The sequence below is a fragment of the Entelurus aequoreus genome, linkage group LG03 (assembly GCF_033978785.1).
Source record: "Entelurus aequoreus isolate RoL-2023_Sb linkage group LG03, RoL_Eaeq_v1.1, whole genome shotgun sequence".
NCBI lineage: Eukaryota > Metazoa > Chordata > Actinopteri > Syngnathiformes > Syngnathidae > Entelurus > Entelurus aequoreus.
Genome location: NC_084733.1, coordinates 25,274,138 through 25,299,909, shown reverse-complemented (window position 1 = coordinate 25,299,909; position 25,772 = coordinate 25,274,138). Strand labels below are relative to the sequence as shown.

At 37.4% G+C, this 25,772-nt stretch overlaps 1 protein-coding gene, 1 long non-coding RNA gene and 2 other non-coding genes across 4 annotated transcripts in view; all 4 read left to right on the top strand.

Annotated features, from left to right (window-relative positions):
• The first annotated feature begins 722 nt into the window (after window positions 1-722).
• Window positions 723-6,611, top strand: rpl13a (ribosomal protein L13a). The gene is made up of 7 exons (XM_062041531.1): window positions 723-813; window positions 1,349-1,421; window positions 1,631-1,696; window positions 3,569-3,670; window positions 5,866-5,951; window positions 6,132-6,191; window positions 6,367-6,611. The coding sequence occupies exons 1-7, from the start codon at window positions 793-795 to the stop codon at window positions 6,574-6,576; spliced, it is 618 nt and encodes a 205-aa protein (XP_061897515.1). The 5' UTR covers window positions 723-792; the 3' UTR covers window positions 6,577-6,611.
• Window positions 1,478-1,558, top strand: LOC133647534 (small nucleolar RNA Z195/SNORD33/SNORD32 family). The gene has a single exon (XR_009825716.1). It is a non-coding gene; the product is annotated as a small nucleolar RNA Z195/SNORD33/SNORD32 family (small nucleolar RNA).
• On the top strand, window positions 3,410-3,494 carry LOC133647532 (small nucleolar RNA Z195/SNORD33/SNORD32 family). Its single transcript, XR_009825714.1, has one exon. It is a non-coding gene; the product is annotated as a small nucleolar RNA Z195/SNORD33/SNORD32 family (small nucleolar RNA).
• A 1,410-nt stretch (window positions 6,612-8,021) lies between the features above and the next one.
• LOC133645616 (uncharacterized) overlaps window positions 8,022-25,772 on the top strand; it is a 62,856-nt gene continuing 45,105 nt past the window's right edge. Inside the window, exons 1-2 of the long non-coding RNA XR_009825157.1 lie at window positions 8,022-8,557; window positions 16,425-16,595. This is a non-coding gene — a long non-coding RNA (uncharacterized LOC133645616). The remainder of the gene's footprint in view (window positions 8,558-16,424; window positions 16,596-25,772) is intronic.

Sequence of the window (25,772 nt, the reverse complement as noted above, 5' to 3'; positions counted from 1 at the left end):
GCAATCATGTTGTCAGTGGAACAATAATTCAAACATATTCTTCCACTATTTACAGTTTCACGTATGAAATTATATTTGATATCAATATGTTTGCACCTTTGTCGGTTTACTGGATTTCTAGCTAGTGCAATAGCTCCTTGATTGTCATCGTAAACCTTGGTTTGTGCATACTGACATTTATCAATACCCTTGAGTAACTGTTATAATACATACACTCCTGTATGGCTGACGCTAAGGCCATGTATTCTGCCTCGCAGGTAGACAGTGCGACTGTCGGTTGCATTCGACTCTTCCATGAAATGAGTGCACTTTCTCACTTAGACTGCACAGGAACCTGTGGTGCTACGTCAACAGTACCACACTTAACAGATGGATTGTCTAATTTAGTCTCTAATGCTCATAATTTGTCCTTTAATGATATGATTACATTCATTTTAAAAAAATGGATGCATAAACTGTTTTGTAATTGTGTTTAATGCTCATAATTTACCATTTAAGTTACGATTTTAAAATGTTTGAAAATATACATGTATGTATTATGTTTAAATGATCAATTATGAGTATTAAAAACAAAAATACAAACTAATTAAATGCAAGCTTTTGCTTATAAAATTAGCACGCTCTGTATGACGTTGCATTGCGCAAGTCTCGCTAATGATATCAACCAGCAGGGAGCGATATAACATTTTCAACATTTCGCCACAGGAAACCCGGTCATAATCAGTGACGTCATTTCCTTCTACCCCTGCCTTTTGCCACCGGCGTCCCCGTCTATCTTTCTTTTTGCACATCATGGCGGACCGCTTCAACAAGGTGAGGAAAACCGCAGTATAATTTTTACTATTTTAAACCCTTGTCTGCCAATTTTGCGTGCATGCGTTTTCGCAAATACGCACCCAATGACTTTATTAAGCCACAGTGTCAAAACTGGGGTCACATTTTGTTTAAAAGTGTGGTTTAATTCCTTCTGCTTTTAGCTAGCTTCGCCAATTGGACAACATGGCAGCTAGGCTAGGAAAGCAACGATGGCGGCTAGCGAGCTCGCTTCAAATTTAAGCCGCGGTTAATTAAATTGTCAGCTTTTATAAAGTTTAATGGTCGTTAACTATATATTTCCGCATGTAATGATCAACCAATCTCTGTTCTATTTCTTGGTTGCAATGGGACGGTCAATTGCCGCCCGCCCAGCGGCCATGTGCTTAATCTTACGTCTTCTCTAAGCTTCCTTATGCTGAAATCCTAAACAATGAATCGCATTTGACGTTCGATTTCTGAAACCTGATTTAAATGGGCATTATGTGCGTTGTATATTTTGACCTTTTGGGCTAAATCCTGTTTGATGTTACAGGTTCTGATACTGGATGGCAGAGGCCATCTGCTCGGTCGGCTGGCTGCCATTGTGGCTAAGCAGATCTTGCTCGGTAGGTGTCAAAATTTATAATTACCTAAATGTTTCAATATTTGGCATATCTGTAGACTTTTCCTTGATGATTTACCTGAACCAATCTTGAGTTTAACGACCTTGAGAAAATGTTCATGCACTACCATCTGAGACAAAATGGTATAAACAGGTTTGCCATGTTCCCAAACAAATGTTGGATTCTCTAATTGATATATTTACTTGTTAAAGGACAGAAAATTGTGGTGGTCCGGTGTGAAGGCATCAACATCTCCGGCAACTTCTACCGTAACAAACGTAAGTTGGGTCAGACATCATAAGGACCTGGCACCTGATTTAACTTTGTATATGATTTGTAATGTTTTTGGTCTCAAGACAGGGGTTTTAAAGTGAAGTGAGCAGTCCTTGACTTCTGGTGTAGTAGCTTGAGAAAATAAATAAATTTAGGTTATGTTGAAGGTAATATGGATTGATTCACTCCTATAGTCAGGTGAGCAGAAAACTAAATGTGGCCAATTAGTTCCAGCCTTGACAGTAGTAAAAATATTTCCATGAAGTAGAATGATTACTTATAGAATATTTTTATACAGCTCACAATAACTGCATGACTGTCTAAATGTTTTTTTTTACTCTAAACATCAAATACCCATAGTCACTTTAATGCTCATTTCACCCAAGTTACCTTGAATACATTCTACTGTAGATTACAGTATAAGTGTCATTGCTATGACTGTTGCCTGGCCACTATATGCAAATACTGTGTCACGTCTTGGGTAATTCCTCTAAATTAGTATTGGCATTCGATTTAAAACCATAGTCAAAGCTACAACTTTTAGCGTTTGGTATCCTGCGATGTCATTTCACGTCCCTCGCGTCAAAGGTTTACCAATGTAGAGATGTGTAATTGATCAAGTTAAAGATAAATGATAAATGTGTTATACTTGTATAGCGCTTTTCTACCTTCAAGGTACTCAAAGCGCTTTGACAGTATTTCCACATTCACCCATTCACACACTGATGGCGGGAGCTGCCATGCAAGGCGCTAACCAGCAGCCATCAGGAGCAAGGGTGAAGTGTCTTGCCCAAGGACACAACGGACGTGACTAGGATGGTAGAAGGTGGGGATTGAACCCCAGTAACCAGCAACCCTCTGATTCCTGGCATGGCCACTCTACCAACTTCGCCACGCCGTCCCCAAAATGTGCATAATAAAGTTAGTCAACATGATTGTTGCAGGGAATATTCAAGATTGTTTATTGTCATATGCACAGTTAAACAGTTTGCCGTACAATGAAAATCTTACTTTGCTAGTCCACCCTTCAACAAGTCACACGGTACTTAGCTAAAATAAAAATGTATATACAAGGCATAGTAAGTAACATTACATTATTGCACATTCTGATTGACAGTCATCAGTATAAATATGGAGGTAAAATATGGAGTAAAACGGGGGGTGGTAGCTAGCTGCCTGATGGTAGGAGGCTGAAGAGACTCTGCTGGGGGTGTGTACTGTCCTTTATGATATTGTGTGCTCTCCTGGTGGCCCTGGTAGAGTACATGTCCTGTAGTGAGGGGAAGGCTGCTCCTGATATACATAATTAAAAAAATACATACTCCACTCTAATACACATAACATGTTTATGAGCCTGCAATCACTTTTTCAGGGAGTACAGTAGGCCCTAAATTGTAATGATGTGATTCTTAAGACTGTTGATTCAGTTCCGATTCTTGGAGGGACGTTTCGATTCAGAATAAATTATTGTAATATAATTGAAATAAACATTTAAAACATTAAAAAAAGTTACAAAAGCTATCCTTGACTGACGTGTATGTGCAGAAGAGTAAGCATGGAGATGGCCTAAAATGTATTTTTAAAAGGGATTTGAAGTCCCATACTTTGGAAACCCCTGTCTTGGATGAAGCTTACTTGGTTTATGGTGCTCTCTGCAACTCTACCCACGACTGTTGTCGTGATGAGTGAACACTTGAATTTTGAGTGCTGCATGTAGATTTGTCTGTGATGATGTTCAGTAGTATTTTTTTGAGTTTTATTTGACCATGAGAATGTCCTACATGCACTACCATCTGAGACATCATATTGAGTTGGAATGGATCTTTGCAGTGTTCTGGATACACCTCTTAATATTAGAACATGCCATGTCTTTGCAGTGAAGTACCTGGCTTTCCTGCGCAAGCGGATGAACACCAACCCCTCTCGAGGACCGTACCACTTCAGGGCTCCCAGCAGGATGTTCTGGAGAACTGTCAGAGGTGAGACAGAATAATGGGCCTTTTTGAAATATACTTGGTGTTTCTCTTTTCCTTAATGGTGGGAGAAAATGCTTTTTGCCACATTTAATTTCAAAGCACATTTTGCCCCACTTGACAGCCATGATTTTGATATATCTATTCTACTTCAGTGATTCTCCAGAGAATCACTTGATTAAAGTACAGTGTTTTATTCTCCTATATTCAGTGTTACTGTTCAAACTGTTAGTGGCCAAAAATATTAATGAATACTTAGGCCTTCTACGGTACTGTATTTTAATGCTGGTCATTATATTGGTACTTGAAGAAAAAAGTTAAAGAACCACTGATGTACTGAAATTCTGCAGATCTGCGTTAAGATGGGATGCAAATTTATGCTCTGAAGAACAGCTGGCTCAGCAGTAGAGTTGTGCGATATAAAATTGGTCAACAATGGAGTGTCACATCATGATAATGCATGTTGAAGACATTCTAGAGGTGGTCTGCACATTTGATAGCCACAAACGGATGACCGTGTCTTCAACACGATGTAGCATCCCCACTAGCAAGATAGTGGCTTATGAATCCTTGCCTTCATGGTGGCAGAAAATGATCAGAGGAAAAGGAATAGCTAAACATGTGACAACACATCTTACCGCCTGTGGTTTATGGCGCAGGATACAATAAGCCATGTTAAGCGAAGGCTTTTGAAATTCAATGGGTGGGCAAATAGACAGTAACATTAAATGTATGATCAAAGTTTTTATTAAAATATATATATATATTTTTTTTTTATTTTTTTTTTACGAACTCAGTAAGTCCCTGAGTACTGCAGTGCTTTAAATCTGAGCCAATAGTAGTTTTTGCATGAGTTAAATTGTTTTGCAAAATACAAATGCATTTTGCTCAATTTTGTATGTAATGAATAGGAAAGTAACCACATTAGCAAGTACTTTCAATAGTTACGACAAAATACCACCAAAAGATGATGTAATATGTTACCCCTGTTTTGAAATGGTTTTATTCTCTGTATAACATGATATATATTGTCGCAGGAGGCTGCAACATGTCACAATATAGATTTTAGGCCATATCCCATCCCTGGTCTGCAGTAGTGACGAGGGACGTATATCAAGATTTTATCGGTACGATCCCTGTATCGCTTTTCCTTATCAAATACGTTGTATAGCGGTACTTTGTCATTTGTGGGGGAAAAGAGTATTTTAATCAGCATTTATACTGGCACAAATTTAAACCATAACGCCACCAACATGATTCATTGTAACATCTCACAACACGGAAGTCTTAACCCCTGTTTGAGTCAGTTGACTTCTTAAAGAAGTCAACTTTGTGCAGGTAAGGTGAAATGCAGTTACGTCCTTGTGAAGACCACACAGATCATCACTGTTTTTCTATTCATTACAATTACTCAGATGGAAATATTTATGTATGGCATGCATTTGCAGAGCACATACCTTTTACGTGATGCATAAATCAAAACAATCAATTAGCATTTTATGTGTGTGTGCTTTTGGAAGAGTAGGAATTATCTTGCACACAGACGTTTTTGAGTGACAGACTGGAAACCATATTTGGTGTTGGGCTATCAGTGTGTGTGTAGTTTTATATAAATAAAAATGACTCGGTGAACAAATTGTAATGCTCGATCGTCCAGTCGAGACAGAAGGAACTGAAACATTTAAACCAGATGTCTTTTAATGCCACAAAAATGTGGCGCAATCGAATGACGTTCAACAGCAGAGACCTGTCAGTCACAGCGAATGCTATCTTGCTTCAAAGCAACTTTATGGATTATATTACCTCAATATATAATTTTTGTGTGGATTAACGGATCACTGCGTTCACTGACACGTGTGTGACTTTGAAGAACTTTTGAGAAAATATTGTTGACAAACTTGTTTATTTGTTATTCAAAGCTGATTTTAATGTAGCTGAACTGAATGACATCCATCCATAGATTTTCTACCGTTTCTCCCTTTTGGAGTGGCTGGAGCTTATCCCAGCGTGTCATAATTACGTTTGTCAGCTGGAACAAAAAAATACCGCCCGCTGTATCTATCGTTGGTTCAGGATCTTCACGGTCCTAATGGGCCGACTTAATAGGGAACCGGTACCAAAAAATACCGGTACTGTTTCCATCCCTAGTCGTGACTAACTTTTATTGAACACATGTATTAATTGAAAGCTGTACTTACCAGGCATGCTGCCCCACAAAACCAAGAGAGGCCAGGCTGCCCTGGATAGGATGAAGGTGTTTGATGGCATCCCCCCACCCTACAACAAGGTGATGTCATTGCGCAACACTGTGTCCCAAGTACTATGCGTCAATGATGCCCTAACATTACCTAGCCTTGTTTGACTGATGTTTGAAATGAAACTACTTCTGAGACCTACCACCTAGATCATATTTGCACTTTCCCCCTGAGGTTCTTTGGTATCTGATTTTTGTGTTTCGTTTCATCAGAGGAAGCGTATGGTGGTCCCAGCTGCACTTAAAATTGTGCGTCTGAAGCCCACTCGTAAGGTGAGTCGACATGGAGGTTTTTTAATCGGTTGCTAAAGGGTGATGAGCCCCAGTGTTCTAAATCTGATCATGCATTGATGAAACCGCACTATGCGGATTTGAGTCAGGAACATGTGCCTACAATGCGCATGGACTTCTTTTCATTTTTAATGTACTGCTTTTTCTACTGCTACAGTTTGCCCTCCTGGGACGTTTGGCCCATGAGGTGGGCTGGAAATACCAGGCCATCACTGCCACCCTGGAGGAGAAGAGAAAAGTGAAGGCTCTGATGCATTACAAAAACAAAAAAGACACAATAAAGCTGACCAAACAGGCAGAAAAGAACGTCGAGAGCAAGATCAGTCAATACACAGATCTTCTGAAATATTACGGAGTTCTTGTGTAAGCGTGTCTTAATAAACGCAAGTGAATCTTCATAAACAGTCTCTATTTTTCAATACCTTTTAGATTTCATGGTTACTTGTTTTTTGACAGCAGTATATAATACCATGCATACATTAGTTTACCTGGAAACTGCTGAAACATTTGAGACCCTAAGTGTTGCAGAACATGCAAAACTGATTTGTCTCCCACAGAGGGCAGTGTTGTACTTAAAAACGTCCATTTCGCCGGCTTTTAGAATGACGCAATAGACTGATTGCATTGAAATACATCTCTGCGGGGCAGCCTTCATTTTGTGCCTTTTTTTGCTGAAACACTAATTTAAAAAACCCGCCAATCTCCAGTGTAAATGAACTTGGTTAGGGCTTTAGCGATTAAGGTAAACCAGCGACGGTCAATCTAGAATTATTTGCTGCATGCAAATTCAAGAGATTGACCAGGTAAATTGCATATGCTGGATGTTGACTAGGATTTAGGAGTACATCACTTCGCCTGACCCTGTAAGCCTAAAAGGCAGCAAAGGGAGACATTTACTCAAACCATCTACAAATCTGCCATGTATATTCATATACTATATATTTCATGCATTCAGTGTAGTTCAAGGGTATCAAACTCATTTTAGCACAGGGCGCATGGAGGAAAATCTATTGATCATGGCATAACGCAAAACTACAACTTCATATTGTTTTTTGTTTTGCCCATAATAGGACAAGCATATTCTGAAAATGTTGATCACAAATCTTACTGACAAAACACATTGAAAATTGAGGACAAAAAACTAGTGCAATTTCAAAAACACCATGAAGAACAATGAATTTACCAACCCATTAAATTTAAGTCACAGCCTATCTGGGATTGATAAAAAAATACTTAAATACACATTATTCTATATATATCGAATACATAATTTCCACATATTGCCTTCAGCGTAGTTTTATTGATAAAACTTCCTCACAAAGACATATATATATATATATATAATATATATGTGTGTGTATACACATGCGCGCGAGGGTTGCATATGACATAACATCCGTTTTCATTGCGGCTTAATTAACACGATGGACAAGCATTGATTGATTGATTGAAACTTTTATTAGTAGATTGCACAGCTTGAGTGTAGCATTAAAACACGTGAGTGTAAAGTTTGAGGGCCGACATCCGGGCAACTGAGCTACTTACGGGTTCTTCGAGCCATAGCAACCAGACTGGCGTTGAAAACAAACCGTTGCCATTACTCTTTAACCTGTCGACCTACGCTGGTTAAACCCGTCATTCTGCCTCCAAAATGCCGAAAAACTGTTTTTGGTTGTGCTAACCACAACTGGAAACAGGGAAAACAAAGGTTGTATTTTGTTCTGCCAAAGCGTGATAAAAGCCCACAGAGACGAGACAAATGGCTCGCAGCATTTGTCATTTTCAATGACAAATCCCATTCAACAATTTAGGATCTCAGAGAGCCCTAAAGTAAAGTGCAATAACTAACTTCATAGTCTGGATCCTCCTCAGAAAACTGGGAAAACGAGGACGGTTCTCACTGGAGTCCCCCAAAGTCCCGGGTCGTGTGTTCGGATAACTTCGTTTCTGGTAAATATAAGGAACAAAAATCCACCTTCTTAACCACAACTTGGCTATACGTCCGTGCTAATGTTGTACTTGTTGAATTTGTACCTTATAACGTTCGACAGCTGAAGTTGTTGTTGTACAAAAATAACATGCGGTATATACTATATAGTCTATAGCCTAGCTAGCTATTTTCGAAAACCGGACAACGAGAGGATACCAAAGGCAGCGTTAAGATGGACACCACCGGGAAAACGTAAGCCATGGCGGCCAAAGAACACCTGGCGAAGAACAGTTGAAGGGGAGCTGAAAGAGATGAAGCTTACATGGGGCGAGGCACAGAGACGAGCACAGCAGCGAGATGAATGGCGTCGAGTCGTCGAAGCCTTATTTCCCATCCGGGAAGAAGAGGATTAAGTTAAGTAAGTAATATACTATATAGTCTATAGCCTAGCTAGCTATTTTCGAAAACCGGTTTCGTTTAAATTTGCACTTAACAGTTGGGTTTTTAAAAAACAATAAACCCTATAATTTTCATGTTGCCATTCAATACATGTAGCCCTCAAATCTCTCAATATTTTATACACTAACACTTGATCTTGTTGTTGATAACTTCTGCGTCTTTCTTAGTAGCGCGCAGGCTAAGCTAACTAGCAAGCTAAGCTAAGCCTGAGAAGCTTTAAAGTTCACTGAGACGAGTCTGACGCAAATAATACATTTTCGTTTTTTCACACGATATGCAAATAAGTAAAAATGCGTAAATGAAGGATTTAACGCCGACTTCCAAGCCACAACGCTCGTTAAATGTTTTTTCTGTCAATGCTGTGTTCGCTGTGAGCTGGTTTGTTTTCAACGAATTCCCGGTTGCTAGGGGATTGGTAGGCGGAAGTGACGTAGGTCCGCCCTCACCCATTTCTGTTCTTGTGTGTTACAAACGTTCAAATAGAGATAGAAAATAAATAAATAAATGATAAATGGGTTATACTTGTATAGCGCTTTTCTACCTTCAAGGTACTCAAAGCGCTTTGACAGTATTTCCACATTTACCCATTCACACACTGATGGCGGGAGCTGCCATCAGAGGCAAAGGGTGAAGTGTCTTGCCCAAGGACACAACGGACATGACTAGGAAGGCAGAAGGTGGGAGTTGAACCCCAGTAACCAGCAACACTCCGATTGCTGGCACAGCCACTCTACCAACTTCGCCACGCCTTCATAATACCCGAAAGAAGTGGTTCGTAAAAGGTAATAAAGTCAGGGAAAACACGGAAGTGATTCTAAGGAAATGGCTCTTAAAAATATCACTTTCATCATCTTGTGGAATGCTATCGAGATTATTCTCTACCAGGGGCGTCACTAGCTTTTAAGGACGGGGGGGCTTAGCCCCCAGGAGATGCACAGGATGCGAGCGAACATAGTGCACGAGCACAAAACTTCACAAACGGCTAACAAAGACTTAGAAATGATTCATTGTTATTATTATTATTATTATTTCAGTGGGTTTATTTTCAATCTGTGTTCAGTACAACAACAAACATGGGTTTGCACAGTGACATTTTGTTTACAGCATCAACAAGAAACAATTACTTGTATGATCCTTCAAGATACACTGAAACCCAATGAAAGTCATGGCATTAGCCTCTATGCTATTCATTCACAACATAGAGGCTAATGCCACGACTTTAGCTCACAATACAATAATTGTTTCTTCCCAAATATTTTGAAGTTGCACAGATTACATTTTGGGCACATATGTGACTAAAATGGTTGTAAATTCAAGCCCTGGAAATATTACTTAAAGGCCTACTGAAACCCACTACTACCGACCACGCAGTCTGATAGTTTATATATCAATGATGAAATCTTAACATTGCAACACATGCCAATACGGCCGGGTTAACTTATAAAGTGCAATTTTAAACTTCCCAGGAAACTTCCGCTTGAAAACGTCGCGGTATGATGACGTATGCGCGTGACGTCACGAGGTCAAGGGAAGTGTTTGGACCCAATTCAAATACCTCTGTTTTCTTCGACAAAATTCCACAGTATTCTGGACATCTGTGTTGGTGAATCTTTTGCAATTTGTTTAATGGACAATGGAGACTGCAAATAAGAAAGTTGTAGGTGCAATCGGTGGAGCGGTGGACTACAGCAACACCAACACCAGGAGGTTGTGCTGTGTTTTGAGCAGGATAGCAGACGCACTACATTGAGTAAGCCCGCCGCCGCATCCAAGTTAGCTTCTGTTTTTTTAGCTTCGCCAAGCTGAATATTATTAATCGTGTATTTACATGTTCATGGTTTAATAGTATTTTTGATCTTCTGTCTATCCATCCAGTCAGGGTTTTTTTAAATTTAGTTTCTATCTGCATTTGAGACTGCTATGCTATCACGTTGGCTACGTAGCTAGGTTAGCTTCTATTTTGTTAGCTTCGAAAATCTGAATATTATTAATCGTGTATTTACATGTTCATGGTTTAATAGTATTTTTGATCTTCTGTCTATCCATCCAGTCAGGGTTTTTTTTAAATTTAGTTTCTATCTGCATTTGAGACTGCTATGCTATCACGTTGGCTACGTAGCTAGGTTAGCTTCTATTTTTTTTAGCTTCGAAAAGCTGAATATTATTAATCGTGTATTTACATGTTCATGGTTTGATAGTATTTTTGATCTTCTGTCTATCCATCCAGTCAGGTTTTTTTAAAATTTAGTTTCTATCTGCATTTGAGACTGCTATGCTATCATGTTGGCTACGTAGCTAGGTTAGCTTCTATTTTTTTAGCTTCGAAAAGCTGAATATTATTAATCGTGTATTTACATGTTCATGGTTTAATAGTATTTTTGATCTTCTGTCTATCCATCCAGTCAGGGTTTTTTTAAATTTAGTTTCTATCTGCATTTGAGACTGCTATGCTATCACGTTGGCTACGTAGCTAGGTTAGCTTCAATTTTTTTAGCTTCGAAAAGCTGAATATTATTAATCGTGTATTTACATGTTCAGTCACTGTGAATGTCCACTTCGCGTTCTCGACTCTCATTTTCAAGAGGATATAGTATCTGAGGTGGTTTAAAATACAAATCTGTGATCTACAATAGAAAAAGGAGAGAGTGTGGAATCCAATGAGCCAGCTTGTACCTAAGTTACGGTCAGAGCGAAAAAAGATACGTCCATCACTGCCTCTCAAGTCCTTCACTGTAACGTTCCTCATCTACGAATCTTTCATCCTCGCTGAAATTAATGGGGTAATCGTCACTTTCTCGGTCTGAATACTAGCTACTGTGACGTCACGCTACTTCCGGTACAGGCAAGGCTTTTTTTTTATCAGCGAGCAAAAGTTGCGAACTTTATCGTCGGTTTTCTCTACTAAATCCTTTCAGCAATATCGCGAAATGATCAAGTATGACACATAGAATGGATCTGCTATTCCCGTTTAAATAAAAAAAATTAATTTCAGTAGGCCTTTAATTACTTGAATTAAAGCAATATCTGGATCGGGATAATTTGGCTTGTATATAATATATATATATATATATATATATATATATATATATATATATATATATATATATATATATATATATATATATATATATATATATATATACAGTGGGGCAAAAAAGTATTTAGTCAGCCAGCGATTGTGCAAGTTCTCCCACTTCAAATGATGACAAAGGTCTGTAATTTTCATCATAGGTACACTTCAACTGTGAGAGACAGAATGTGAAAAAAAAATCTAGGAATTCACATTGTAGGAATTTTAAAGAATTTATTTGTAAATTATGGTGGAAAATAAGTATTTGGTCACTTCAAACAAGGAAGATCTCACAGACCTGTAACTTCTTCTTTAAGAAGCTCTTCTGTCCTCCACCCGTTACCTGTATTAATGGCACCTGTTTGAACTTGTTATCTGCATAAAAGACACCTGTCCACAGCCTCAAACAGTCAGACTCCAAACTCCACTATGGCCAAGACCAAAGAGCTGTCGAAGGACACCAGGAAAAGAATTGTAGACCTGCACCAGACTGGGAAGAGTGAATCTACAATAGGCAAGCAGCTTGGTGGGAACAAATCAACTGTTGGAGCAATTATCAGAAAATGGAAGACATACAAGACCACTGATAATCTCCCTCCATCTGGGCCTCCCTTGGGGTCAAAATGATCATGAGAACGGTGAGCAAAAATCCCAGAACCATACGGGGGGACCTGGTGAATGACCTGCAGAGAGCTGGGACCAAAGTAACAAAGGTTACCATCAGTAACACACTACGTCCCCCTGCTTAAGCCAGTGCATGTCCAGGCCCGTCTGAAGTTTGCCAGAGAGCACATGGATGATACAGCAGAGGATTGGGAGGATGTCATGTGGTCACATGAAACCAAAATAGAACTTTTTGGTATAAACTCAACTTGTCCTGTTTGGAGGAAGAAAATACTGAGTTGCATCCCAAGAACACCATACCTACTGTGAAGCATGGGGGTGGAAACATCATGCTTTGGGGCTGTTTTTCTGCTAAGGGGACAGGACGACTGATCCGTGTTAAGGAAAGAATGAATGGGGCCATGTATCGTGAGATTTTGAGCCAAAACCTCCTTCCATCTGTGAGAGCTTTGAAGATAAAACGTGGCTGGGTCTTCCAGCATGACAATGACCCCAAACACACCGCCCGGGCAACGAAGGAGTGGCTCCATAAGAAGCATTTGAAAGTTCTGGAGTGGCCTAACCAGTCTCCAGACCTCAACCCCATAGAAAATCTGTGGAGGGAGTTGAAAGTCCGTGTTGCTCGGCGACAGCCCCAAAACATCACTGCTCTGGAGAAGATCTGCATGGAGGAATGGGCCAAAATAGCAGCTACTCAAACCTGGTAAAGACCGATAGTCATCCTTTGACCTCTGTTATTGCCAACAAAGGTTATATTACAAAGTATTGAGTTGAATTTTTGTTATCGACCAAATACTTATTTTCCACCATAATTTACAAATAAATTCTTTAAAATTCCTACAATGTGAATTCCGGGACATTTTTTTTCACATTCTGTCTCTCACAGTTGAAGTGTACCTATGATGAAAATTACAGACCTCTGTCATCATTTTAAGTGGGAGAACTTGCACAATTGGTGGCTGACTAAATACTTTTTTGCCCCACTGTATATATATATATATATTATGGCAAGCTGTTAAGGAAATTAAATATGTATGGAAGTCTGAATAGAAATGAGAAACTTTTATATATACTGTAAATAAGAAAGACTTAGAGTCCTGATCTGAAAAAGAGCCAAAGCTGTCAAAAAGCTGAGGGACCGTCTTCAAAGTGCAATGCTGAAACAAATAATGCAAACAATAAAATGTAACTTCCAGAGTTTGAGACTAACGTAGTCCCATCGTCCCGGGGAGGGTAAAAAAAATGCACGGGGCGAAATTAAATGCTCCCCGGGATGATGGCTTTTAACCATTTTTTTTCTTTTTCTTTTTATGTATTTATTAATTTTACATTTTATATTAAATGTCTTGGTTTTTCCTCCCTCTGAAAATCCTATGAAATGTTTAACAAGCCATCCTATAATAATACAACTGCCTCTTACCATGCCGTCGTGTCCTTGGGCAGGACACTTCATCCTTGCCCCCGGTGCCCCTCACACATACTAGTATTGATAGTTGTAGTTTATTTAGACATTTTAATGCTTTAACTCGCTTAATTTAGAACCAAAAATTGTAGAATATGTTTAAAAAAATCGGCTATGTGGTGAAGTCGCAATATTTGAAGTGCAACGTGACGAGGGACGACTACTTTCATCATTTGTCTATTTTCAGTAAGTGGAATGATAAACAACTCAAGACGTTTGACGTTTAAATTTAAGTACTGCACTCTTTTCAAGGATAATACAATACGTGATGCATCTTCTTAATCGTGACATGTGCGTATCTTTATTTCATTTTCAGTGACCTCCAAGTGTAATTGGAACAATTTAAAGAATGACCGCATGTGAGCCAAGTCGAGAATCGCCAAAGATTGCTTCTAGGACAACTCATCAAGCCATTATCAGCTCGCCCTGTGAAATGTCACACGTACTTGAGCATGGCGGCGACGTGCACGCTCGCCAGAAGTGTCCTTGAGAGCGCGGGCGTGGGGAGGGAGCATGTGCGTCTCCGGGGAAGGCGTCAGGAGAACCAATCTTGTCACTGGGTGAGTAAGACTGAATAACAACAACAAGATGAAAGACCGTATTGCAATCAGTGGCGGTAGCTACTATGGCGACATCGCCGTCAATCTGTCATGTGACTCAATCCCCAATATGGACGCCGTTGTTCTTCAATTATTCAGTTAAGTCATACGGAAGCCGCACATGTCAATTATTACGCATCATCACATATGCATGTGATAAATAATATATCCCACTGGGGAGCCCCTCTAGGATTTCAGTTTTTTTTGGTGATTGTTGCCGCTTAAAAAGCCTGATTTCGTGGCAGCATTTTTCAAAGTTGCAATGTTTTAAGTCGGCGCTATTCAACCGGTGACCCGTGGGCCAAATCTCAGGTTGAGTTCAAAACTGGGGATACAAACATTTCTGCGGCAAATTCCTGAAAAGACCAGAGCACTCCTGTTGTATGCAAGAACTTGGACCTCTGTAAACACATTGGCAGATCCTGGCATTGACAATTTAACCTTGCTAGCAAACATAGAACACTGGGGTCCAAACTTGTGATTTACGTAGTTGACGCATTCCTCAGGGCAACCTTTTTTAGTGAATGTGAATTATATTTATACAGCACTTTTCTCTAGTGACTCAAAGCGCTTTACATAATGAAACCCAATATCCAAGTTACATTTCAACGAGTGTGGGTGGCACTGGGAGCAGGTGGGTAAAGTGTCTTGCCCAACGACACAACGGCAGTGACTAGGATGGCAGAAGCGGGGCTCGAACCTGGAACCCTCAAGTTGCTGGCACGGCCACTCTACCAACCGAGCTATGCCGCTCCCCTTTTTTTACACGGGTAAGTGCGCCGTGTATTTCTTGAATCTCCGGCATTTGTATGCTATTAGCTATTAGCTGGCCTGGTGGCAGCATGTACAGGTTGAACAAAAGGGGTCCCGGAATTTACCCCTGAGGAACCCTACAGGTCATAGCCAATTGGCATGAGACAACAAGGCACTGTTCAGTCTGATCACCCGGGTTACCTTGCAAGTTATGCAAAAACAGATTGCACGAGTTGTCTGTTGATTCAGCTGTGGAAGTCCTTCTCAAATAGTGGGGCAAGCCCCCCTGGGTGGGGAAGTGTGATGCCAGGGGGGCTCGTGTGACCTCAGGGAACATGCTTTTTTTGTCAATATTTGCATGTTCTCCCCGTGATTGCATGGGTTCCCTCCGGGTACTCCGGCTTCCTCCCACCTCCAACGACATGCACCTGGGGATAGGTTGATTGGCAACACTAAATTGGCCCTAGTGTGTGAATGTGAGTGTGAATGTTGTCTGTCTATCGGTGTTGGCCCTGCGATGAGGTGGCGACTTGTCCAGGGTGTACCCCGCCTTCCGCCCGAATGCAGCTGAGATAGGCTCCAGCACCCCCCGCGACACCAAAAGGGACAAGCGGTAGAAAATGGATGGATGGATGGATGATGAAACTAATGTAGCGTTTGGCTTCACTGTGACTACAGTGGGGGGCAAGGAAAGACCGATGTGTTTTATTTAATGTTGGTAAGGATACCATGGTGTGCAGAGGTGAAATTTTAACAATTTTATAGACAAATGATACTATCGGAAATTCCGGACTATAAGCCGCTACTTTTTTCCTGCACTCTGAACCCCATGGCTTATAAAAAGGTGCAGCTAATGCATGGATTTGTCTTCGCTAATGGCCACAGTGTTTTGTATTTAACAAATAGCTTTCATTAAACCCAAGCAGAGACATTGAAAAGGTGTGTTATTGTTTGTGCTATGGCGCCATCTTTTGAACAAGTTCGCTTATTACAGGCGCCGCTGGTTGAACGTCTACTGTATTTCCTTCTGTTTAGTGCTTTAAACAGGGAGTACAAGTGCCATTCTGTCTTCTACTTGTCCATAGCGTTTCTGATCGTATGAATTCTTCATTCCTCAATCCAGGCAACGGTTGTAAGTTTTACAATATAACTAAAATTATTAATACTTACTAAACCCAGTGTTTTCATGCATATTTGTACGTGCTATTGTAATGTAATGAAGCTAGTGCCGTTAGCACTAGCTAATATGCGAACACATTTGCAAGTTTCTGTGTTAGTATCATTAACTTACAACGGGATTCTTTTTGTATTTTTTCAGTTTGACAAATTCCTCAGTATATTCACCAAGATGTCATCGAGGAGCTATTGAGTCTGTTTAGCCGATTGGAGCGCTAACTTCCGCAGCTGGTGGATCCATGACGAGGACTTCTGTTCTGTTTGATAAGCCGTGTTACTGCTGTGTGACAGGCACCGTTTGGAAACAATTAAGGTATGTAAATAAACATTTACAAAATATTTCTGTGTAAATAACTCATTTCACAACATATATACCTGCGGCTTGTAGTCCAAGGAGGCGTAACAGAAAATAATTAGGAAGCACTGAGCTAAGGGAATTTGAGGTACATGCAATTTTTGAAGTGTTTTTTCAAAAATAATACAAAATAACCAATTGTTTATTTTCCCCATAATCAAAATAAGGACTTGGCTATTTTTTTGTCATGAATTCCACTAATGAACAGAAACTTCATTACTGATAAGATCCGGTGAGCGAGTGTATAATGATGGCCCGGAAATCTCTAAAATGTAATTTGCCTGCATACATTACAATTTTAATTAATAAGAATATATGAATACCAATGTTCAAGTTTTAGAAAAAAGTGAGAAAAGCTCTGTCTAAAACATTCAACAGTTAGAAAAGTGTCAGTGTAAGGGCACTTTTCAGGGTCAGCTCCTAAGGCAGTTGTCATGTAAAAATGGTCAAAAGGAAAAATGTCTCAATCACCTACAGACAGGATGAAACAATAAGCACCTCGTCCTGTATAAAAGCCTCAGGTGTTTACGCAGTATAACCTCAAAGTGATCCATAATAAAATAATTTACCTTTGCTCTAATTTGTTCTATTGATTTTCTTGTATGATAGCATAAAGCTCCTCCATTGCTTTTTTCACGATAAATACTGAACATTTTAAAACCATTAACAATTGCAATTTTAGAGGATTTCAAATTAGTCAATGGCATCGCATTGTTTTTTGTTTCAGACATGCTTAAGTTACATTGAGGGACATCACATGTTTACACTTGCACAATTTAACATGTTCGAAAAGGAGTAGGAAGAAGCGGAACTGATTGAATCCTATCCCTTCTCCGTATCTTTATTGCCAACAATGTGTTTGTTTTGCTACTGACAATAATTATAAGTTAAGTCAAGTACCACTGATAGTCACACACTAGGAGTGGTGAAATTACCCTCTGCATTTGACCGATGCCCTTGTTCCACCCCCTCGGTGGTGAGGGGAGCAGTGAGCAGCAGCGGTGGCTGCGCTCGGGAATCATTTTCGTGATTTAACCCCCGATTCCAACCCTTTAAACTCACGACCTACCGATCTCAGGGTGCTTATTAAGGTTGCTCACTTCCTGTGTTTGGGTGTCACATTTCCAGTTATTGGGAAAAAAAAAATTGTGTTGCGAAAGATTGATAAGTAAGAAAATAAAAAAGTGTTAGAAAATAAGCTAAATCAAGTCATTTAATTAAGTACATAAATATAATAAATGATTAATTAAATAATAACAGTAAATACAAATGGATAGAGATTGGAATAGTTTGAAAAAATTAATAAGATAAATGAATAAATAAGTAAATATTGGACTACAGGTCTAAGAAAATCGTATACCCTTGTTTACCGTCAATTGGTTCCAGGCCTTACAGTGGTAAAAAGTAGGAATTATCATTTATAAATCAAATCTTTTCATAACTACAGCATAAACAATTCTAAATATGTATTTTAATATTATGAGAACCATCTAGACAAGAAATACCACCCTTTAGTCACCATTACGTTCTTTTAACCCAATATAGTAATGCCCATTAAGGCTGAGCCAATTAGTGGCCACAATACTGATTATTTGTGATTGGTTTGGTCAATATTACTGTAGTATTGATCATTTTTGTTTATATAGCCATTTTTATGCTTGAAAATTCTCAATTTAAGACAAAAATACGTAGAATATGTTTAAAAAAACAACAACAACCAATAAGCTATATTTAATAAAAATGAAAAACATTTCCATTCTGAAAACAGGATTCCTTAATTTTTCCAATAACAGGTCTTGAAAAAGAGAGACTGCCTTTTATTCGGGGTCGTCTTACATTCAGAATGAAATCCACTTCTATTGTACCACATTGTGAAATGTGTCTTGAAAGTAAAAGCTGTCAAATGATATATTTAAAAAAAAAAGTTTTCCAATTTTGATTAATCACAGTAAATGACTAGCTTGCATAATTTAAATTAACTTAAAAAAGACCCCAATATTTTGAAACAAATGCAATTTCATTGTCAGAATGTCGTTCAGCAAATTTTTAAAAAACATTTTACGGGAATGCCCATAATTTATTTGGTAAGAGTTTTACTTAAAGTCCGGGGTGGATTTTGATGGGTAATTATACCACCGAGCACATATTTAGATACATATTTACTTTAATGATAATGAAATAATTTACCATGAATTGATTAACGTGGACCCCGACTTAAACAAGTTGAAAAACTTATTCGGCTTTTACCATTTAGTGGTCAATTGTACGGAATATGTACTGTACTGTGCAATCTACTAATAAAAGTCTCAATCAATCATTCAATCAAAATGCTGTTAAGTGATACATTTTATTCTTTAGATTAATCACACTTTTGAATTTGGATTAATCATGATTGATCGCAGGTTATTACTCACTTGCATAATTTAAATTAACTAGAAAAGACCCCAATATTTGAACACAAATAAAATGTTATTGTCAGAATGTCATACAGGAACATTTTTAAACTGTATAACTTGAATGCACGTCATTTATTTGCTCAAAAGTGTTTTATCAAAAGTCCCGTCTGGGTGTATTTAGAAGCGAGAATTTGCTAAATGTACCCAGAATTTTAAGAAATTAGCAAAATACCCTTTAGGGTAGAAAGACTGAGTCAGCACAGGTTTTTGCCACCACAAAATTTTGCGGCGCCTCTGTGGCTTGAAGCAAACACGCCAGTGGCTACATTATGGAGCTTAATAATATTCATATTGTAAACACAAAAGTGTAGGTCCGCTTCACGTTCATGTACGGGACACCCCGGTGCTCAAAAAGCAGAAAAAAAGAAGATAAGCCGCTAGTATTGTATTTTGCGTCCTCTTCTGCTGATGATTTATTGCGGGAAATATACCCTGATTTGAGTTGAATTGTGCTTGAGAAATGCTGAAAGTACATCAATAAATAAATACTTGTTACATGTTGGAAACACATGACAATATTATTATTATTATTCTTTTCATTACTTTTTAAAGTTTTTTTAACATACAATACAATACACGATCTTAGTCTTACATAATACAATTAATAATTGATGTATTTATTTATTATTAATAATCTTTTTAGTTCATATTTAATAATTTGCGACATAATTACAATGTTATTATGTGATTACTGTTATTTCTGACAGTAATGAACAACGTCAAAATCCCTAAGGAATGTTTATGTGATTTTATACAGTTTTTGTTGTGAAATTAAGCAATGCATGATAATCTTGAACCCGTGATTTCTACTCAGACTACAATTGCACAGTCAAAATCTATTAATCGTTCCATCCCGAGCTTGTCCTCCACCATTGTTTTCACTTGTATCTCTACCGGAACTTCATCGGCTCTTCTCAATAAGGTCGTTAATCATTCAGTAACGAAAGCCTTGCAGCAGCGAGGTGGATGTCTCATTATAAGTCATTTCACACGGGGCGAAGCTGCATTTGAAACACTGCAAAATCAATTCATAATGCAGTTTGCACGGCTCAAATTGATTCATTAGGAATGCATTTGTTGTGGGTGACCTCCATCAGACGAGGTAAAGTGTGTTTGTGCACTCGGGGGTGAATGGCTGCATCCAAAGCCCTTGATGGCTGCCGTGCTGAGCTGCTGAGACGTATATGCGTGTGTGTGTGTGTGTGTGTGTGTGTGTGTGTGTGTGTTTTTGAGTGGCAAGGAGACAAACCACAGTGGTTGAACAGACGCCAGTTTTAAAGGCCCGTTTAAGCTGATGGGGAGTGAAAATGCATCAGGAAAGCCTCGTGTGAGAGCGTTAACTCCGTGTTCTTCAGAACCCATGCTTTTCAATACCGTCCGCTTGATTTGAACAGAAAGTGACAGATCATTTGGGGCGTTTTTTTGCGTTTTCATCTACAATACACGCCCGTAGGAATGCACCGGCGACGATTGATTCGCAGCAATTGCTTATCGTTCCTGGGAGAGCCGTATTGAAAATAGTCCCTCTATGTCCATGTTGATAACCCCCTGCACAGTTACTGCTCTTTACCTATGTTGTGCAAAGTCAGGCTGCACAATCAATAGAGGTGCAGGCCAACTTGTAAGTGCGCGCACACACACACGCACACACACACACACACACACGCATTTGATACCTCCTTGTCTACCTCTTGTATTATAATAAAAGTCGTAATTTTTCTCATAGCAAGTAAACATTTTGGTAACACTTTAATATGGGGAACACATATTCACCATTAATTAGTTGCTTATTAACATAACCTCAGAATTATTGCTTATTAGTAACCCTAACCCTAACTCTTATATGTTCCCCTAGTGTCCAAATAACTCTAAATTAAGTCTCTGTTACTTTAATAAGAAACTAATTAATGGTGAATATGTTCTCCATACTAAAGTGTTACCAAAATTTTACAAGAAAAACTGAACATTTGTGCAATATTATAATAAAAGTTGGTATTTTACTCAATAACAGTCGCAGTTTAAAAAAAAAACCTTAACATTTTGACAATTTTCTGAAACGAGGCGCAATTTCACTCGACAAAAGTCACAATTTTATAAGAATACTTAAAAATGTTGGCAATATTATAATAATAATCGGAATTTTCCTTGGCAAAATTATGACAAAAGTCATAATTTTACTCAAAAAATGTCACTATTTTACAAGAACAACAAAAAAATTGTCAATATTGTGATAAAAGTCAGAATTTTATATAACAAGTGTCAGCATTTTGCATTCAAAATTTGTAATTTTACATAAAAAAATGTATAATTTCACGACAAAATATTGCAATATTACAGAAACAGCAACAATATGAGAAAGTGTTCCCAATTTAATAAGAAAAAAATCTACACATTGTAAGAAAGACTGCTTTTAGTTAATTTTTTTTTTTTTGTAATTGGTTTTTAATCTTCTATATTTACTTCAAGTTATAACAGTATGTATGTATCTATCTATCTATCTATCTATATATATATATATATATATATATATATATATATATATATATATATATATATATATATATATATATATATATATATATATATATATATATATATATATATATATATATATATATATATATATATATATATATATACACGGGGCGAAGCTGCATTTGAAACACTGCAAAATCAATTCATAATGCAGTTTGCACGGCTCAAATTGATTCATTAGGAATGCATTTGTTGTGGGTGACCTCCATCAGACGAGGTAAAGTGTGTTTGTGCACTCGGGGGTGAATGGCTGCATCCAAAGCCCTTGATGGCTGCCGTGCTGAGCTGCTGAGACGTATATGCGTGTGTGTGTGTGTGTGTGTGTGTGTGTGTGTGTGTGTTTTTGAGTGGCAAGGAGACAAACCACAGTGGTTGAACAGACGCCAGTTTTAAAGGCCCGTTTAAGCTGATGGGGAGTGAAAATGCATCAGGAAAGCCTCGTGTGAGAGCGTTAACTCCGTGTTCTTCAGAACCCATGCTTTTCAATACCGTCCGCTTGATTTGAACAGAAAGTGACAGATCATTTGGGGCGTTTTTTTGCGTTTTCATCTACAATACACGCCCGTAGGAATGCACCGGCGACGATTGATTCGCAGCAATTGCTTATCGTTCCTGGGAGAGCCGTATTGAAAATAGTCCCTCTATGTCCATGTTGATAACCCCCTGCACAGTTACTGCTCTTTACCTATGTTGTGCAAAGTCAGGCTGCACAATCAATAGAGGTGCAGGCCAACTTGTAAGTGCGCGCACACACACACGCACACACACACACACACACACGCATTTGATACCTCCTTGTCTACCTCTTGTATTATAATAAAAGTCGTAATTTTTCTCATAGCAAGTAAACATTTTGGTAACACTTTAATATGGGGAACACATATTCACCATTAATTAGTTGCTTATTAACATAACCTCAGAATTATTGCTTATTAGTAACCCTAACCCTAACTCTTATATGTTCCCCTAGTGTCCAAATAACTCTAAATTAAGTCTCTGTTACTTTAATAAGAAACTAATTAATGGTGAATATGTTCTCCATACTAAAGTGTTACCAAAATTTTACAAGAAAAACTGAACATTTGTGCAATATTATAATAAAAGTTGGTATTTTACTCAATAACAGTCGCAGTTTAAAAAAAAAAACCTTAACATTTTGACAATTTTCTGAAACGAGGCGCAATTTCACTCGACAAAAGTCACAATTTTATAAGAATACTTAAAAATGTTGGCAATATTATAATAATAATCGGAATTTTCCTTGGCAAAATTATGACAAAAGTCATAATTTTACTCAAAAAATGTCACTATTTTACAAGAACAACAAAAAAATTGTCAATATTGTGATAAAAGTCAGAATTTTATATAACAAGTGTCAGCATTTTGCATTCAAAATTTGTAATTTTACATAAAAAAATGTATAATTTCACGACAAAATATTGCAATATTACAGAAACAGCAACAATATGAGAAAGTGTTCCCAATTTAATAAGAAAAAAATCTACACATTGTAAGAAAGACTGCTTTTAGTTAATTTTTTTTTTTTTGTAATTGGTTTTTAATCTTCTATATTTACTTCAAGTTATAACAGTATGTATGTATCTATCTATCTATCTATATATATATATATATATATATATATATATATATATATATATATATATATATATATATATATATATATATATATATATATATATATATATATATGTATATATATATTAAATTAATTTCAGCCAAAGGGGGCGCATTTCAATTTCTTACACACACACACACACACACACACACACACACACACACACACACACACACACACACACACACACACACACACACACACACACACACACACACACACACACACACACACACACACACACACACACACACACACACACACACTTGTTATTACATATGTTGGACAGAGGGGGAGCACTTCACATTTTTACACATACTTGTTATTTCATATATTGACCAGAGGGGGAGCACTTTTAAAACCGACACACAGTCAATTCGAAAAATCCCTCCTTTTTGGGACCATCCTAATTTTGATAGATTTCACCACCAGGAGTGCAAATGAGACATTCTCTATTAGATGCAATGGTTTTCCGTATTGGGACCATGATTTTTGTCCTAACTTGTTCACTGGTCCTCATATGGAAGGTACTTTTCCTTGTTGATGTCTCAAGAAGGGTGGAAATACAAGAACACACACACACACACACACACACACACACACACACACACACACACACACACACACACACACACACACACACACACACCCTTTCTAGATATATAAAGAAGTGTATTTACAACATTAATAATATATACATACTATGCAAATATAAAAAAGCTTGTTGTGAAAAATTTGTTGTAACTTTACAAGAAAAACGTAGAATTTTGGCAGTATTATAATAAAAGTTATAATTTTACTCAACGCAAGTTAAAATTTTACGAAAAAAACTAAACATTTGGGCAATATTATGATAAAAGTTGGAATTTTACTCAATAAAAGTCGCAATTTTACAAGAAAAAGCTTAACATTTTGGCAATTTTATGAAAAGGGTCGTAATTGTACTCGACAAAAGTCACAATTTTATAAGAAAACTTTAAAATGTTGTCAATATTATAGTAATCGGAATTTTACTTGACAAAATTACGACAAAAGTCATGATTTTACTCAAAAAATTTCACTATTTTACAAGAACAACAAACAATTGCCATTATTGTGATAAAAGTCAGAATTTTATACAACAATAGTCACCATTTTGCATTAAAAAGTAATAATTTTACATTAAAAAGTTATAATTTTACAAGAAAATATTGCAATATTACAGAAACAGCAAGAATATGAGAAATTGTTCCCAATTTTGTAAGAAAAAAGTCGACACATTGTAAGAAAAAGACTGCTTTTAGGACATTTTTTTTTTGGTAATTGGTTTTTAATCTTCATTATTTACTTCAAGTTATGACAGTATGTCTCTATATACATATACTGTATATATATTAAAAAAAAAAAAATTATGGCCAAAGGGGCCGCATTTAAATTTCTTATACACACTTGTTATTACATATGTTTGTCAGAGGGGGAGCACTTACATTTTTTACACACACTTGTTATTTCATATGTTGACCAGAGGGGTAGCACTTTTAAAACCGACACACAGTCAATTCGAAAAATCCCTCCTTTTTGGGACCACCCTAATTTTGATAGATTTCACCACCAGGGGTGCAAATGAGACATTCTGTATTAGAAGCAATGGTTTTCCGTATTGGGACCATGATTTATGTCCTAACTTGTTCACTGGTCCTCATATGGAAGGTACTTTTCCTTGTTGATGTCTCAAGAAGGGTGGAAATACAAGAACACACACACACACACACACACACACACACACACACACACACACACACACACACACACACACACACACACACACACACACACACACACACACACACACACACACACACACACACTCACACACACCCTTTCTAGATATATAAAGAAGTGTATTTACAACATTAGTAATACATACATACAATGCAAATATAAAAAAGCTTGTTGTGAAAAATTAGTTGTAACTTTACAAGAAAAACGTAGAATTTGTCCAATATTATGATAAAAGTTGGAATTTTACTCAATAAAAGTCGCAATTTTACAAGAAAAAGCTTAACATTTTGGCAATTTTATGAAAAGGGTTGTAATTGTACTCGACAAAAGTCCAAATTTTATAAGAAAACTTTAAAATGTTGGCAAAATTATAGTAATCGGAATTTTACTTGACAAAATTACGACAAAAGTCATGATTTTACTCAAAAAATTGCACTATTTAAAAAGAAAAACAAAAAAATGCCATTATTGTGATAAAAGTCAGAATTTTATATAACAAATGTCACCATTTTGCATTAAAAAGTTATAATTTTACAAGAAAATATTGCAATATTACAGAAACAGCAAGAATATGAGAAATTGTTCTCAATTTTATAAGAAATAAGTCGACACATTGTGAGAAAAAGACTGCTTTTAGTTAATATTTTTTTAGTTTTTGTAATTGGTTTTTAATCTTCATTATTTACTTCAAGTTATAACAGTATGTCTCTATGTATACATTTATTTTATTTTTTAAATTAATTTTGG